Below are 19,465 nucleotides of genomic sequence, written 5' to 3' on the forward strand. Positions count from 1 at the left end.
GAGTAGTGTGGTTGTCAATAATGGGTAGAATTGGTGAATGTTACACGTGTGTAAAGTGATCACTTAAACCAGCCTATGACGGTCATCAGCCCCGTAAATGCCCAGACTTACATATTCATCTTCATCTTTGATGAGATGTCAAAAAATTATATGTATTAATAGACATTTCTAATTTTTGATTCAGAAAAACCCCGGGACGGTGCGGTCAGCCGAGGTGGACCGCGGCCGCAGCAACCACACGCTGACGGCCTGGCTGCCGGCCGAGCGCGCGGGCGCGCTGTCGCGCCGCGCGCCCGCGCTGTGCGCCGAGGCGGGCGAGGCCGTCTACACCAGCGACGCGGCGCTGCTAGCCTGGTCGCAGCTACCAGGTGAGCCTCATTCAATAACACTTGGCTCATTCCTCTCAAGAATACTAATGGCTCCAAGCGATCATTTTATGAATTTACCCGAGCTCGTTACACGCAGGAACAATGTCGACAATTTTCAGTTGTGAATGTTTTCGGAACGCCCAGAAAATCTACTATATCCCAGCAGAAGAGACTTATTTTTGACTTAATATTTACCCGCTACAGGGCAAAAAGTGTTGTTTTTGCATTTTGAAGAAAAAGTATTGATTAATATTTTTTTTAAACATACTAAATATTTTACAAATGGAGAAAAAACCTTCAGGTTTTACCTAACATTGTATTATATTTTAAACTTTAAAAACATTCTCCTAAAAAATCTAGTTTTTTGATTTATGACGTTTTCGAAAGAAGTGAGCGATTTATAGTCTAGATCAGAGGTTCCCAAACTTTTTTGTCTCGTAGACCCCTTGCCATGTTTTTCGATTTTGGGTAGACCCCGACTTACCTGATATCAATTTTTAGCAAATACATTGAATTCGGATGTATTTTTGTCGGGAAAATTATGATTTCTAAAATTGTTGACGTTATATCAAGGTTTAAGTTCATTAGTTTTTTTTTGTATGAAATATATATAAATTAAATAAGACCGCGAAAAAAACCTTATATCGAAGAAAACGTTATATCGAGTGACTTTATATAGATGTTTCACTGTATTATAATACCTATTGCTGAAACGTTTAAAAGAGAAGATATAAAGCGTGTAATTATGCATGCATAAATATATATATATATATATATATATATATATATATATATATATATATATATATATATATATATATATATATATATATATATATATATATATATATATATATATATATATATATATATATATATATATATATATATATATATATATATATATATATATATATATATATTTATGCATGCATCATTATACGCCTACACCTGCTCTATAGGGTAATTGTAATGCGTTTTTATTTTAAGTTTATAAAATAATTTTTGTTTTAGTTATTTATATAATTTCTACATCTTTTGACTTTTTCGCTCCTTAGCATGTACTCCAAACCCTCACTTCACTCGTGATTATGTAGCGTTTTCTTTTTATTTAAAATTAATTATTGTTTTCTTGAAACAAAGTCAAACAATTTTCCATAATGCTGCACTTGTTTTGTTTTTAATGAACTAAGTAAAGTACACCCGCCCGTAAACTCGTTAAATTTCATAATAATCCTCTTAGTATTTAATACACAATGCTTATATTGCTCGTCCATTTTCCTAATGACGTGCTCCATTAACGAAATAAAGGTATACTTCCAAGGTACATCCACTAGTGACACTTTGGCACTAATGACTCCAATCATTTCCACCGAATGTTATCGATTCGATAGCCGGAGTCATTTCATAGGTCTAAAAGTGTTATTGTCTTTTATTTTATTAAAATTAAACACTTGATTAATCCACTTAATCGAGTTTTATTTTTATTTACGACTAGTTTCGAAAACGACAATTGTTTTCATCTTCTGGTACAAATTAAAACAAAAATTAAATTAAAAATAAAACTCGATTAAGTGGATTATTCAAGTGTTTAATTTTAATAAAATAATCATGTCGTTCCACAAAGTTAATGCCGAATCAATAAATAATATATGTTATTGTCTTAATATCGCAACATAGATAAAGAAATTGATGGAAGTATGGGTATTTACAGGGGATACGACATGTCATAAGCTAGATTGAGTGATCACTTCGTATACGTGGAATATTCACCATTCGAATATTCACCATGATCGACAATCTTAGGTATAAAAGTGTTATTATCTTTGTATCTCAAAATAGGTAAATAAAAATATAATATAATGGGTATTTACATGACTTACGACTTATCAAAGCCTGGTTAAAGTGATTACTTTATGTATTTATCCTTCAAAAGCTGGTTAAGCGCGAAAAAATGGCTTTTCCGAAAACTTTGAGCTCTGGTTGAGGGCAAAAAGTAGTATCGAAATTTAAAAAAAATATTTTTCTTGTTATTTGCAATCCAAAATGCAACTTTGTAGACCCATTTCACTGTTGAATTAGCAAAAAAACGCCATCGGCCCCCCTACTCTACATCTTTGTTATGATATCAATATAAATAACCCTAATTTAAGTGGACAAATCCAAATTTGTGAACAAAGATTTTGAAACACCCAAAATATTGTGAAATTGTCTATTCAGAATCGTATCTACGATAGTTATGGTATATGTTATTTCTTGACTTGCCATTTCTAAAGTAAGGCCCGCATTCCTGGTTTCAGTAATGTAAGCAACCCTGAACGGAAGGGTACGCCCAAATTCCTTTGGAATAGTCGTTATGTGGACAGATTTTCCCGCCTCTAGATCTATGGTCTTAACTTTGTTAACATTTCTACCGAGAATGCCCTCAGACGCTCGGAAACAAAAATGTTTTGTACTCAAATTAATTATCATACTTCCTGAAGATTGTATACAAGAGATTACAGGTTGTAAATTATTGATGTTATAAATAACAAGTGTAAGGAATGAAAATTTATGCATGAATTAATTTTACCTTTAAATATATCAAAATATATTTTTATAAAATAAAACAACTTTTTTTAAGCACTTTTTGATTGGTACACTTTTTCCAACCGGTTTTGACAAGTACCTTATCATCATCAGGATTTATGTACTTATTCTTAAACATAGAGAACTTATATTTAAATTATAGTTAATTACCCTTCCCTTACGATGCCAAAAACTTACACGCACTCCGTACACCATATGACATTGTGATTTTAAAAAATGTGATTTAAAAAACGGGAAAAAACTCCTGAATCTCGCTTTTATTGAGCATTGTGGAAGTTTTTGATATCGTAATGTAATTAACTATAACCTAACTATAAGTATTTCAATGTTTTAGAATTAGTATACAAACCCTGATGTTGATAAGATTCTTGTCAAAACCGGTTGGAAAAAGTGTACCAATAAAAAGTGGTTCAAACAAAGTGGTTTTATTTTATAAAGTTTATAAAATGTGCCACAAAGTATCTGCGAAAAACATTCAAGAAATCAAAATATATCTTTTATGAACTACGTTGCTTTTTTAATGAGAATGTTACTGTCAGATACTGTTGCAATCAAAATACGTAATCAACGCTCCAATATTTACTTACTAGACTTACTCCTCTAAAACATCACTTTTAACTTTTAAATTGCAATTCAGCTTTATGGCATCTCGCAAAGTAAAGATTTGTATTTATTTTACTTTAATTTAAAGTCTATATAACATCGATGCTTTGACGTGTATATTTTTTCCTAGGAGTTTTTTTTACATAAAGAGATAAATAATAGTTTGTATTAAATGTAATATAAGCTAACTAAAGAAATAAAAAAAAAACAAAAATCAGTAGTGATAATTGATAAATACATTTTTTACGAACACCCCCTACCCCCAACAATTCCGTTATATCGAGGTTTAACTGTACTGTAATATCAGTGATATTACATCAACAGTATTATTATTTCTGTCGTGATTGATTACAAACAATGTTTCTATAATCACGGTTCTGATAGCCAGTTGCCCGAGGGGTTGACTCGGGCATCCCCTATATCCATTCTACCACCCTTCTACTCGCCCACCATCAAAATCTTGCCATTAACTTGAACTGGCCGACATCATATAATAAAACATGAACAGTAATCCTTTGGTCGAAGAATATTGAAGTAATCTTATTTTGTATTTTCTAGTATATGTTATACTTTGGATGTGTCTAGTATATGTTGTACTTACTACTAGTGGTAGTATACGAGTATGTTGGCCATTAGACCCGATCCAACGTTTATTGATTGGTGTCCGACGACCCAGAAAATGTCCCGATATATATATATATATATATATATATATATATATATATATATATATATATATATTTATATATATATATATGTATATATATATATATATATATATATATATATATATATATATATATATATATATATATATATATATATATATATATAAATATATATATATATATACATATATATATATATACAGTATATATATATATATATATATATATATATATATATATATATATATATATATATATATATATATAAATAAATTTATATATATATATATATATATATATATATATATATACATATATACATAATATATAATTATAAAAATGAGACAATTTAGTCAAACTGATTTAATTTTACACATCACTTGTAAAAAATTTACTGTAACTGAAATTTGCGTGGTGTTTCTGTTAGTAATAATTTTATTTAGATTTTCATAGTGTGTATTTATGTACAATCCTCATGAAAGTGTCTTTTATTATTATTTCGTGGGTAACGAGTATTTAAAAAAAATGTCGTTACAAAAGTTAGAATGAAATCAATACAAAGTTAAATCTATAAGTTTAAAAAAAATGTGTCCCGATGGGTCTTACAAAAATAAGACATCCTATGCAAGTATTACATTTGCAATGAAATAATCTGGGTGTGATGAATTAAAATACCTATCCAACCGATTTTGGAAGTCTCACCACCGCTCTCATTTTTCATTTGTAGTAATAATCGTAAAAAGTGTTATTTATTTCCTTTCAAAATACAATAATTACTAATGGTAATTGGTTCAATTCGGATTCTCGGCCCCAAACTATTACCCACTCACGGTAATTTGATGGCGTGTGACGTGTCACAACACTAGGGTTCTATTATCATGATTATTTCTACCTCGCTATTGACATTATAACACGTCAACTTCAAATTATATTTAGATACAAATTACTAAATACATCGTCAGTAGAATTGTCTATGAAAACTTTTAATACGTTTGAAACAATTTCATTATTATTAAATCGTAAATTATTTGTACTGTAATCACTGGAGTCCTTTTGTATTCTATCTTTATTATTAGGTAGCAATGACGTGTTTGGTGAATTGGATCAGGTCGATTTGCAGATGGATATACAACATATATTATATAACGCTACTGACGAACAGTTAACAGTCGAGCAAAGTCAAAGGTCACCCAAAAATTATGTTATTTAGTTGGTAACGTGTAACTTTTACCTTTAATGAAAATTAACAGTGGGATGAAGAAGGATCAAGGATCAGAGCAGATAGGTTTTGAGTGTGTATACTTAAAGAAGACTGCCTTGCAATAGACATATATGGGCTGATTGATGGAAGTCTTGTATTAAAGTCATATGTTCTACCTTATCAATTTTCCCTTAGCCACACTCCACCTTTCCGTAGACTATTTTTTTTGTTTGTAGACTCGTTAGCAAATGATTTGAGAAACTTGATAAAACTATCGTGAAACTTGAAACCTTATCATCAATATGTCACTATCTCAACGTTCCTATCTACATCACATTAGCTTAAACATTACATAATAATGTTGCTTCTCTGCTAAACAAACTAATTACATATATTTTTAATTTATATTATCGGCTCATCGCTTACAAAACGAATTACACTTGAATCATTTTCATGACTGAAATATGTAAATTTCATCGTGTTTTCTTTGTTCTTATCCATACCAGATATTCATTCCTGTATTTTATAGTACGTTGTCCTCGCAAAATGTTCCTAATCCATTTTCGATGTGATTGTTATTAGGTTAGATCGTGTTTTAATTAATAAACGTTATTTTTCCCAACCCTTAGAAACCCTGTCCATTCAAATTTGCAAATTAGAAAAATTGAAATGGTGTTTTAATGAAGGTTCTTGTTATCATCTAAAAATATTTTTCAATTTTTTTTTTTCTTTTTTAGTTGAGCTAAAATATCCTGGTTACCATATTATATCATTTTAATACGCAGATGCTGTTGAATAACATTAGTCAATTTAAAACGATAATTTATTAAAAAAAACATGTCCTTCAATGGATATTAAAAGTTCGTTTAAAATGTAAATTTTATACGCAAGTAGAACAAGCTGTTTTTTTATATGTACATAAAAACCGAGCCCACATACTTGAGTGAGGTTTTCGAAGCAGTCGTGCTAATGTCAGTGACTAATGTTCGTTTCGCGGGTCTCGTGGTATTTAGACCATTATAATACATAGTATCGCAGGAAATACACACAATACGGTCTACTTTCTGATTTTCAAAAACCGACCCTTTTTATGAGAAAAATCCTATGTAATTAAATATTTTCTGTGAAAAGCTTCCTTTTGTATAATCTCTGATAGAAGTACTCTCTGATAGAAGTACCCTCTACTTTCTGTAAATTTCCTTGTATTTCATTCGTAACTCGTAACCAGGAAATCTCCAAACATCCCTTATCTGTAAAGTACCCGTATGTATGCGATATAATAGATTTTGTAAGCACGATAACTCGTGTTGTTATCAGATTTTAAACTTTTTCGTTTTAATAAGGAGATTCCGACCTGTCTAAAAAAAGTGTACGAATCCTGCATACTGCCAGTGAACACATATGCACTAGAGACTATGGCTCTGACCAAGAGAAATGCAGAGAAGCTCAAGTGCACACAGCGATCCATGAAAAGATCCATGCTTGGTCTAAGCCTGATGGATGAAATAAAAAAATGAAGATATCAGGAAAATAACCAAAATAGAGGATATCACGGATCATGTACCAAAACTCCAATTGCAATAGGCAGGACATATTGCCCACAAGATGGAGTCCAAGAATTTTACGATGGAGACCTTGGGAGAACAAAAGAGGTGTCGGAAGACCCTGATAGAAATAGTCCGACGACATAGTCGCTGTGAGGGGTAAAAACTGGCTGCAAGCAGCAACCAACCGCAGGAAATGGAAAGAAGGGGAAGAGGCCTATATCTAGCATTAGAGGTCAGAGATCTCATAAAGAAGCAGAAGAAGAAGAATAAACTTTTTTATTTATATCATATCGGTAGTGTAAAGGCAAAGGGTATATCTGTCTCGGACCAAATTTTACAGGAGAGCAAAAACAAAATTGTGAAAATAAATATTTTTTTCAGACGGCATATGTACATATTTTAAATAAAATTAAATAAGTATGGCAGCAACAGCTATATCTTTTTTTTAGATAATGGAATACACTATTTTAGAAATTTGTGGAACAAACATAGAAAATGAAAAATTTGACAGATATACCCCTTTGCCATTACACTACCGATATGATATATTGACTAGGTTCGTTCTACTTATTATTGTCTTTGTATCAGATTATTCTATACGAATTCCTATTTTATTCTTTAAAAATCTTAAACGTTAAAACATTGTTAAACAGAAAAAAAACGTTTTTTTTAGCTAGCACATGAAAAAGGTTTTAAGGGAGATTACATTAAATAATTATGTCTTCGTTTTATCTTGTAGGTCACTCGGGAATTTCCTCGCAAAAACACTTCTCTTGTTTCTGTTTAATTCTGTTAAGTAGCTGTCGCACACTCTCGCACCGAATAACTCATTTCGGCCGTTGAAAGTGAAATTCCCATTAAGCAAACGAGTGTTTTTCTTCTCTCATAAATTAATTTTCACCTGCGTATACGGCTCTGATATATAAATTAGTAATTTTTAAAATGATAATCCTCATTGAGTAATACTACGTACTTTGAATGAACCACTTATATCCCACAGTAATAATTATTCATACTTTTATTCACTGTTTATTCTTCTTCGTCTTCTTTTTCTGCTTTATGTAGATCCTAGGGATCTGTTTGTGCCTCCGCATGTCGCTCTTGGGATGTCGACTCCCAGCTGTCTTTCCATCTTTTCGGAGGTCTGCCTGGGGGTCTGCGTCCTTCAGGGTTGCCTTGGAGGGCGATACGTGGAAGTCTGTCTTCTGACATTCTGTTTATATGTTCCTACCAGTATCGCCTTCGTTGTCGTCCCCACCTCACGATATCCTCCGTCTTACACATGCTTCGAATGTCGGTATTTCTTACTCGGTCTCGCAATGTGTTTCCGGTTATGGATCGGAGAGTCTTCATTGTTCATTCAATTATTCAAATTTAAAAGGAAAATAGTCTGGCGTAACATTTTATTCCGATTATTTTTTAGCTTTTATTTGTAATTCATCGATGTTAAATACCCCCTTTTACTGTTTAGCTCACTGATTCATTTACCGTAAACATTTTTAAGAATATACATACAATATTTACAGGAATTAAAATCGTTTATTGGACTTTTTAAGTAATCTCTTTATGTACATTATAAAATTCAATATTTTTCCCATTAATAAACATGTTTGTTGCTTAATTTTGTTTCATTACCAATAGATACCAGGTCGTATGCCCTGTGAATACCTATGCAATTTTATACAGCTATTTCAGTGAGATTTAAGATAAGTTTGATAAATTGTGTTTCATTTTGTACCTACGAGTTTTATGAGTATAATACAGGTTGGCGCAAAATTAATCACCCTATTGGAAGATGTTATAATTTTTGTTATAATTCTATGTATACAAACAAATTGATAAAACGGGCTCAAATGTGTATCAACGTTGGTGGCAGCCACTTGATATCGGATATCATCTTTTCCACTCGACAGATAAAAATTAAATGTTAAATGTCAAAGTAAAGATTTCCATCACTCAATTTTTTTTGTTTAGATTTATTTTGCGCCATCCTAAATCTGTTTGTATACTGCAGCTGTCTACTTAACAAATGTCAAATTTGTTTAACGTACGACGCCATTTGCAAAAAATATAACTTAATTTTATTATATCTCCGATAGAATAAAACAACAACTATGTATTTTTTTCGTCGTAACCGACATCATCAAACTGGACCAGTCTGATGATGTCGGTTATGTCGAAACCCGGTTGCTGGCCATATGAAATTCATAATGCAAAAATTACATAGTTATCATTTTATTGTATAAAATGCAGTTCCACCAAGAAATGGCAGTACGAAACTTAAATCTTCCGATAGGTTGATTAATTTTGCGTCACCCTGTATATGGAGTATGAATTCACTCTAGTCTCCTTTCCTCGCACTAAGTGAAAAATATAGCGTACGTAATGCACAAACATCCTTAATACATTTTCATTTTCGTCTTAATGTAACTGAAGTGATATAGTGCACTTAGCTGTACATTAGGGTGTCTCTTTTTAATCTTTTAAATTCAGCAACCAAGGGTTGGCTTTTATAGTAAAAATAAGAAATATGTAACTTTTTTTAAAATTTCAGTTATACTTTTTGACTACTTTTCAATTTTAAAAATATAACGTGTTTCGATGCATTCCGCATTATTTTCAAACACTGAATATAGATTTATATACGTATTGATTTTAAGAAATAGTGGTTTGTATTTAACAAGAAAAGCTAAAATTAAAAATGAATTGTTATTGCCACAAAGTGACTGCCAAATAAATTGATGTTTTTATTTTATTTATTTTTTCTTCTAACCATCATCCGCACCCAGTGGTGCATAGGGCACTGAATCGTATTGAAGCAGTATTCTGATCGTTACTTACATGAAGGCAAGGCGATCACTCACCCGCTGCAGTGACTAGTCCAGGTAATATTTAATAATAATAAAAATATTTGCTGTGGCAAATGATTTGATCATTTTAAAATATAAACCCGATTTCACCTGTTGATTTTCCGTGTTTATTTTTTTGTTGTTGTAGCTATAGACCTTTGTAATTTTTAAGGCCCTTAGATAAAAATGATTATATTATTTTTTTAGAATATAGCATGACACACCCTACTATGCATATAACATAATACGTGTGACCCGCCTGCTTAGTGCTCTCGCTGCACTTGTATCGCGCGGTCCCATCTTAATAGAAGGAAAAGTTCCCAGGCTGGAGGCGAGATCACCATTTTACTTTATTTCCCTTATCCCCCTGGAAATTGGCTGCCGTGCTGTACAATAGGGGATTCTGCTCTCCAGGAATAAGGTCCCCAAATCACTTCTTCCACCTCAGATAGCAACTTGGCACGGATTACCAAAATTTCTCACAATATTTTATAATTTTAAACTTATTTATTTATTTGGCACATCGAACTAGCATGTCGCTCGTACCTAGAATATATAAATGGATTTCATTTATTAAAGAAATTTGGATACTCAATTATAGAAAGAATAGTAAAGGATAGCTAACTAACAAACTAACTCACCATCACGCCGCTTCTCCGCAGGGGTAGGCAGAGAGAATAGAACGCCACATCACTCTGTCCTTGTAAACATTCCTCGCCTCTTCCACGTTTATGCATCTCCTCAAACATACCCGCCGATTGTTTCGGCTCCTAACCTGACCACTTTCAAGTATTTGGCATACTTGATCGTGCCAAGTTTTTCCTGGTCTTCCTCTGCTCCTCTTTCCAATTACATTGGCGTCACGAATTTGTTTTACCGTTTTTTTCTCACTTATTCGTTCCACATGTCCAAACCATCTCAACACACCTTTCTTAATTTAAATAATAAAAAAAGCAATGAAAGTCATTGCCATTTTATTTATTGCTGTAAGACTGAAAACACTTTATATTTAGTCCTAAATATGGAACCATAGCTGCCAAAACTAGTCGTTAAAATAAAATAAATATATATTATATTGACAAATAAATAGACTTAATTTTTTGATCCACTCATATTTTTATAAAAACCAACTAGTTTCGGCAACAACTGGTTGCCCTCTTCGGGGTTTATTTTATAATTAATATATAATAATAATAATTAAAATAAACCCTGAAGAGAGCGACAGGTTGTTGCCAAAACTAGTTGGTTTTTAATAAAAATGTGAGTGGATAAAAAAACAAAGTATTTTTATTTCTCAAAATAATTTATCACTATGTTCCACAAAGTTAATGCTTTCAATATTCAAAATAACTCAGCTGGTAAAAAACAATCTCACAAACCTCAATAAACTTGTGGTGAGTTTTAAAGTTTTACACCCTCTTCTGATTTATATGTTATTCGTACCATATAAACGACTTAACCCACTTTGTGAACCAGTGTTTTACTAATTCATACTATTTTAAAACTGCATAAACCTACCCTTAGTAACTCTCGTTGTGTATTAAGAAATTTATACCTTCGTCATTATTTCTGAAATATCATGAACAAGTTTTACTCTCGTGACATTATAATTAAATTATTTGAAATATTTTTCAGTTTATAATATATTTTTCAGAAGCTATTTTTTTTCAAAATAAATTCCTTAAAAAATTAAATAATTTTGACCACATGATACTGACGACTGTGAGTATTAGTTTTGTTTCTTTTTTTAATTCTCGCCTGAGGCCTCCGCTTTATCTGGTTGGTAAATCTTCATCTAAGGTAAATAGCGTAGTTATTGTTAAAATACTTTGAAAAAAAAAACATTTATATTATATGTGCTAAACAATGTACTTCAAAGTTAAATGTTATTATTCGGTTACATATACGCTTAAATAATCAAAATTCAGCATTGAATAATATATTAAGAGAAACATATATTTTTGGGCTAGTCAGCATATTATTTCCTCTTTCTGATGTTTTGACTACTATTACAGGTGTCAACTTCACCTGTATAGTAAAGTAAAGGTACTGAAATCGTGAAGTACATGTATCATTATGAAAAAAATGTTTTCGTTATTTAACAGTTACCGTAAAAACATTCGTTCATGTAGACTTGTGTAAGTTAACACAACAAAATTATAATTTTTATTTATGTTTTACTGTAATACGTGTTTGGATGCATTCCAAATCATTTTCAATACACAAGACTGGTATTCGCCAAGTAAAACTTGAATTAAAAATGGGATATTACCACAAAGTGAACTGAATCAATCTTTAAAAATATGATCATAACAAAATCGGTTAAAATCAGTTCCGAAAACGGGGTAGGTATTTATGTTGACTCATTAGCAAAAATATTTACACAAAATCGTTGTTACTTAAGATGGGTCGCTGAAATTTTAAATCCGTGCCTTATATCGGATAATATCCAGGTACACATTAAGTCAGTCTTGTCAATAATTGGACGGATGCCAACGACTCCCCGGTTTACCCTAACAACGTTACTAGTAGAGTTTAAAGAGTCCTGGTCGGGGTTCCGGTCCCGGGAGAGTGCTTTGTCCCACCACCCCCGATGGCGGCTCCTTCCAGCGAATAAATCGCCAGAACCTGTTTTCTGGCAAGTCATCAATCCCGCCGATGAATTCAGATCTGCTACTGTAGTATTGAGAAAAAAATGTCGTGGTCCCTGAAGAAGTGACTGTACGGATGATTGGAATCAGGAATTAAATGGAAATCTCTTTTATAGTTCCTCTATGCTTTGCGTAATATCCCGTTTGAAGTATGTATTTACTCGTATACATAAGCATTTTACTCAAGTATTTTTTCTTCAATTGAATAGCGTTTAAAATGAATCTGAAACGAATTATTATGTTAAAGCAAATATTCTGTAAAAAATAAGTTGCAAATTGCAAAAATTCATTTTGGTATTTTTTGTGTGTAAAGCAGAATATTTTTTGCGTTTATTAAAGTAAACGCGACTAGTTTCGGGAATAATATATGTTCTCCAAACTACCTTTGATTGCTTTTATATACTCAAATAGGTGTCTTATACAAGCATTTTATTTTTGTATTGAAATCATCAATTTATTCCGTAAAGTTAATACCAAATCAATAAATAATACACATAAGAATTAAATTAGTTGTAAGGAATAATTTCAATATGAAAATATGAAATTTGTAAACGACACGTTTTTTGAGTTTATAAGAGTATTCATGACTAGTTTCGAGAACATCTGTAGTTTCCGAAACTTGTTGTTTACTTTAATAAACGCAAAAAATATCCTGCTTTACACACAAAAAACTAAAATGTATATTTTTATTCGCAGCTTACTGTTTACAGAATTTTTTCTTTAATAATCCGTTTCAGATTCATTTTAAAAGCTGTTGAATCGAAGAAAAAATACGCTAGGATATTTGTTTTCACTTTGATGTTATTGGCGTAGCTAAAAAATTAATTTCGTTTTTAATTTTGAATCTGAAGTTTTTCTTAGGAATAATTTTGGAAACAAATGGAAATCTTTTCGGCATCCTCCAAGAGGCACAGCCGTATCTCTTCTGTTGCGAATATAAGAGTACGTATTATATTTACTTTACCGAGTAATTCCCCTTTATCTCGTATCGAGATCTACTTTTTAGTTATTCCGCGAAGTTTAATGGAATGCTGAAGAAATTCGTTCTACTGATGCGGTTCCCGCTTTGAACGGAGTTACCCTTGATACTTGGTTTACTCTCAATCATAAATTGGAAAGATAAAATAAAAATTATAAAAAAAAAACATAATATAATCTTAGTTAAACATATTATTTTGTTAAGTGCTTTTGGCTTTCAGAACAAAATACACAAAGATGAAAAAGTACCTGCCTAAAACAAAAAATTAAATACGACTTTATAAAATGATGATTCACTTTATTTATTTTATTTATTGTTTCGGCATTAACTTTGTGGTAAGACATGTTACAATGATTTAAGAAAACACTTCGATTATTACAAAAATTGTTGTTTATGAAATTTCGTGTAGAGATTGTGATAAAAAATATATTGGCCAAATTGCGAGAAATTTAAAGATAAGAATTAAAGAACATCATAGCGATCTTGTTAGTAATTATTTTTCGGAATTTGCAAATCACATAATAGATACTAATCACTCAATTCACTCTCATAAATTAAAATTATTACACCTTGTTCCATATAAAGGCAAAATTATGAATTATCATGAAAATTTAGAAATCCAAAAAAACCTGAATTCTAATAATAATGTTTTAAATAATATGTTGTTTCAAAATTCTTCACCATTGCTTTCCATTTTTCTTTTGTTTTCAAACTCCGTCCCTTGACTTACCCCTTCCCCTTACTTTCCCCTCTCCTTATTTATAGAACAATTTTATATTTTATATTTTATATTTTAGTTATTATACAGACCTGAATGATGGAAGTTTAACTTCTGAAACATGTAGTCTATAATAAAACTCAAGTGGTAAAAAACGAAGTGTTTTCTTTAATCATTGTCACTTTATTTATAATTAAGGTGCGGATAAGGGTTCGAAGGAGAAGAAGAAGAAATTTTTCACAAGAAATTAATACAAAATATTTCTCTAATGTTTTTCGTAGTTACTTTGTTACACATTTCATAAACTTTATAAAATAAAACAACTTTGTTTTAACCTCTTTTTTATTCTTACACTTTATCCAACCGGTTTCGACAAAAACTTTGTCATCATCAGGGTTTATATACTTAATTCTAAAACATTGAAATACTCATAGTTAATTATCCTTCCCTTACCAAAAACTTCCACGCACTCCGTACACCATGTGAAAATATGATTTAAAAAATATGATTTATGAAATATGATTTATTATTAACTCATAAATGTTGTTTTTATTGTGCATTGCGTAGCGAATACGCATTTTTTTCCAATAATGCTGTTTTGTATGTATTGTAGTTTTCGGAGACGATTTATTAAGGCGCAATGATATACATAGCTACATCTGTGGTTTTACTAATTTCATTAAGACAGATTCTCGAACTGTCTAAATGGCTTCTTCTTTTATAAGACGTCATGAATAAGACGATGTTTTCGTATCATCTCTTATAACATCTTTCTTTCTGCTACAACAACCATTAAATGAGTCTCGAGTGTCCGAGAAACACTCTCCTCTCTAACTTTTTTACCCTTCGAATCGCTTACACAAGTTCTCTTATTCTTTGTTCTTCTTGTCACATCTAATTTATCTAAAGCTCTCCGGGTTTATTTTTTTGGTAGCTCAGCTACATTCTGCCTCGTTTCCTTTCATCCAAGTATCTTGTTGTAATGGATAGTATCACTCTTCTTCTTTTGACAAGTCCTCTAAATTGTTCGCTAATTCGTTTAAAACGACTTTCGTTTTGAAAGGATTTGACGATTAAGATGTTTATTGTCCGCTCGTATTTTTCTTCTTAATTTTTGTCACTCAGAACAGCGGAGTTTCAATATTAAATCTTCACTTTATTCTTGCTACATAAATTGACATATACTTAAAGCCTTTACTCTAAAAATCTACTAAACATTCAGAAACATACTGGAATCAATTATAATAAACTAGGGGCAATTATTATTTTTTTATTTCATTTTGAACGATTAACGCAGTACATGACAATCAAGCCATTGTTCAAATATAACAAATGTAATTTTTACAATCTCCAGTATTTATATAAAATAATATATTCAGTGACTATGTCAAATAATAAAAATCTTATGATCTATAAATTGATTACTTTATACGTAATTTATCGTTGTGTACTTTCATGAAATAAATCAATACCTGAACGAAAAAAATATGAAAAATCTATAAAATATATAAAAGTGTATTTCAATGTGATTTATAACTTTTAACAGCTTTAATATTTTTTTAAGAATTATTAAAATGAAGAACATTAGTACCAATGTTGATAAATTTGGTAAAAAAAAATTATAATGCATGTTTTGTTTCATACTTCTGATGCAATATTAGAATTTTTTATTTTCATTTTCCCTAAAAAAATTTAATATAATTTTGTTTTTAATTTGACAAATTTTAATATTCTTCTATCATCGTTTTCAAGTCCCGTAAGCGAAAACTTGTGAATTATGTTGCCTTTCTTGTTTATTTTATTTAACTATCTCTCTTGGTTTATTCTTCATACTTTGTGTTCCCAAATATGTACATTATTATTGTTACTCAGTATAACCGCCTGGCGTAACATACGTAACGTTGTTAGTAGACTTTATTTTAATTTCACCGTGTTTCACCTTAAATCCTTTGTTTTCGCAATTGTTGTAAGACTTCTCTGCCTTTTGTGAAATACAACCCCTTCGATGGGATTGTTAGTATTCAAGTATTCAGCGCTCATTCTCTGACAATGCTTTAAATAGCTTCGCAGCACAACGCTTAATTTTGTTAAACAGGAAGTGCGACGACTTGTAAATAACTGTAGATCACCATTGTAAACCATTTCAAATACACAATTATATTATTTCCATTTTACTGTCCGTTAATCAGTTTTAAAATGTAATATTTTATTTGAACTACTGTTATTTAACCAAATATTTAACCAAATATTTTTAGCTTATTTTTTGACATCTCATCAAAGATGAAGAAGAATATGGAAGTCTGGGCATTTACGGGGCTTACGACCGTCATAGGCTGGTTTAAGTGATCACTTTACACACGTGTAACATTCACCAATTCTACCCATTATTGACAACCACACTACTCAAATTCTTGGAAGTTCTATATATATGAACCAATTTAGAAACCTTGTTCATGAATCACTAAAACTTCACTAGAGACATAAAATAATATGAAAATAACTCCTGTAATTGGAGATAATCCAGATTTTGTGAACAAGTATTTGGAAACACTCAAAATGTTGTAAAAAAATATTTTTAGATTTGTTTAAGGCCCAACATACGATAAATCGCAACTTAATTTTCTTTAAACCCATGTAACATTTCAGTTTTATATTCTTAAAGAGTTTTTAAAAGGTTAGGAGTTAAAAATATATGTTAACATATTTTAACAATAAAATAAAAATCTTATAAATTATGTATTCTAAAAAATCAGGCTTGAATTAACGTCCGGCTCTCAGCGCAGCTAGACTCTTAATAAATTATATTATTGCGAGTAACGCCTTAATATAACACTTATTTAGTTTTAACAAAAGAAAACGGGCGGATGAAAACACTCTCATTATTAATACATATTTTACATATCGTGAATTCTTATGTGAATTCAGGTCAGAAAATCAAATTTTCATTCTGACATTTTTTAGTTTTGAATCGGTAATATTTTTTTAAAAAGTACCCATGAAGGGGCCAGTGATTGAGTTGAAGTCTGTTTATAAGTTTGTCATATTAAAAACATAATTTGAAACGTGAATAAATATTCATTTTCATAAAAAAATAAGCTCAAGTTTCATTATTTACCGTTTTATCATTAAATTGTTTGCTTTTTTACCCCTTGCCCTGTTACCTTTACTTCTAGTCTAATTTCAAATCCTCATTCCGTCTGCCGGATCATTCATTCCTCGCCGTATTTTCTGGGATCTTTATTAAATAGCAGCGGTTATCAGGTTAGCAGAAACACGAACGGGTCATTCATTTCGCGTACCTTCGCTCATAAGCAGAGATCCTCAAACTCCTACCATCTCATGTTATCCGTACCTAACCCAGTAAGGGATTTCTCCCAGTCTGCGGAATTTTATTAACTCATTAAATTTTACGATGTAACAGAATCAAGGAACAGGGTGTGTAACGAGAAGCCGAATTTACAGTCTATCCTTCCTGTTTTAAGGTTGATATTTATTTCTTGTACCCCGATTTCTTGTGCTTAGTCTTGGAATATTCAAGCACTGATAGTTCATCTGAAACTTTACACGCAAGATCATGTGTGATTTTGCACACCATTTGCCAACATCCTGATAAAAGTGTAATTTCAGAATTCATATTTTTCTTTATCGGGCAAATTTTATTGCATTATAAAAAAGTACTGAGACGATTTCACTTTCTTATCTTTATTATTATTTTCATAAGAAAGCACTAACCGAGGAAACTTTCGCATGTGGAATTTCTAAATTCAGTTTCGAAAATCTGATTCTATTATCTTAAAATGACACATTTTCGAAATATATTTATAAATATAGATATATATATATATATATATATATAATATATATATATATATATATATATATATATATATATATATATATATATATATATATATATAAATATATATATATATATATATATATATATATATATATATATATATATATATATATATATATATATATATATATATATATATATATATATATATATATATATATATATATATTTATATATATATATATATATATATATATATTTATATATATATATATATATATATATATATATATATATATATATATATATATATATATAAATATATATATATATATATATATATATATATATATATATATATATATATATATATATATATATATATATATATACATATATATATATATATATATATATATATATATATATATATATATATATATATATATATATATATATATATATATATTATATATATATATATATATATATATATATATATATATATATATATATATATATATATATATATATATATATACACACAAAAGATTTTAAGAAATAGTGGATTTACCAAGTAAAATTTAAACTGAGAATGGATAGATATAACTACAAAGTGACTGCCAAAAAACTTAATGAAATAAAATAATTATGATATTTATGAACTATATATTATCATCCCCATACGTTAAAAACATGCAAATGTACTTATACTCGTATACGTCGCGTCATTCGAAGTTCTGCTCCAGTACGCGATCGATCCCCGTTACTAAATACCTCCACCCGCCACACATTATTTGTCCATAATATTAAGACCACCCGGCGTTCGCCGAATTTTAATCAAATGTAGATTTAATATTGGCAGTAAGCTGCGCATCTGTTTTTGCGAGGACTTTGTTTATTGCCTTTGTAGGCATTCCGCGCCTCCCCTGTCGCTTCTCGATACAGGTACCCGGCGAATATGTCATATAACTTTTCCGTTATTAAACTTCGCGAGAAGTATAAACTCCGCATGTTGGTATTGCCGACACATCTCCGACATATATTCTTTAATCTTACAACTTTTATATTACAGGGAGGGGAATCCTTTATTAGGAACATATCAATGGGAGAACGTGATTTTTGCTCTGTTTCGTTTATGCTCTCTTCAAGAATGTCTCTTATGAATCGTATTTTTGTAATTTTTATTTTTTATTAATATCTCTTATAAAGATGAAAAATGTTATGGAATTCAGAGTATTTACATGGATTAAGAGCTGTAATTAGCTAGTTTAAATAATCACTTTATTCACTTTGTATTATTCACCATTTTACCCATTATTGACAACCGCACCCTCAAATTTCAGAAGCTATATTTATGTTTCTATAAAAAAATGCTACTTCTTCGGGGACATCTACGGTCGAATTTAGTTTTTTTTTTTAATAAATAAATTTAAGATTCTTCTCGAGTTATTTTATTTTACATATCGGAGACGTCTGAGAATATTAATTTC

The 19,465-nt window shown here is 30.3% G+C and overlaps 1 protein-coding gene across 1 annotated transcript in view; it reads left to right on the plus strand.

Moving 5' to 3' along the window:
* The window catches only part of oaf (BRICHOS-like domain-containing protein out at first), a 132,128-nt gene that overhangs the window by 49,428 nt on the left and 63,235 nt on the right, over nucleotides 1-19,465 (plus strand). The window contains exon 4 of the mRNA XM_088270137.1: nucleotides 185-368. Coding sequence (XP_088126263.1) covers nucleotides 185-368 — 184 coding nt within the window. The remainder of the gene's footprint in view (nucleotides 1-184; nucleotides 369-19,465) is intronic.

The sequence above is a fragment of the Brachycentrus maculatus genome, unplaced genomic scaffold (genome assembly GCF_059751285.1).
Source record: "Brachycentrus maculatus isolate JH-2025_06_01 unplaced genomic scaffold, ASM5975128v1 h1tg000372l, whole genome shotgun sequence".
Taxonomy (NCBI): Eukaryota; Metazoa; Arthropoda; class Insecta; order Trichoptera; family Brachycentridae; genus Brachycentrus; species Brachycentrus maculatus.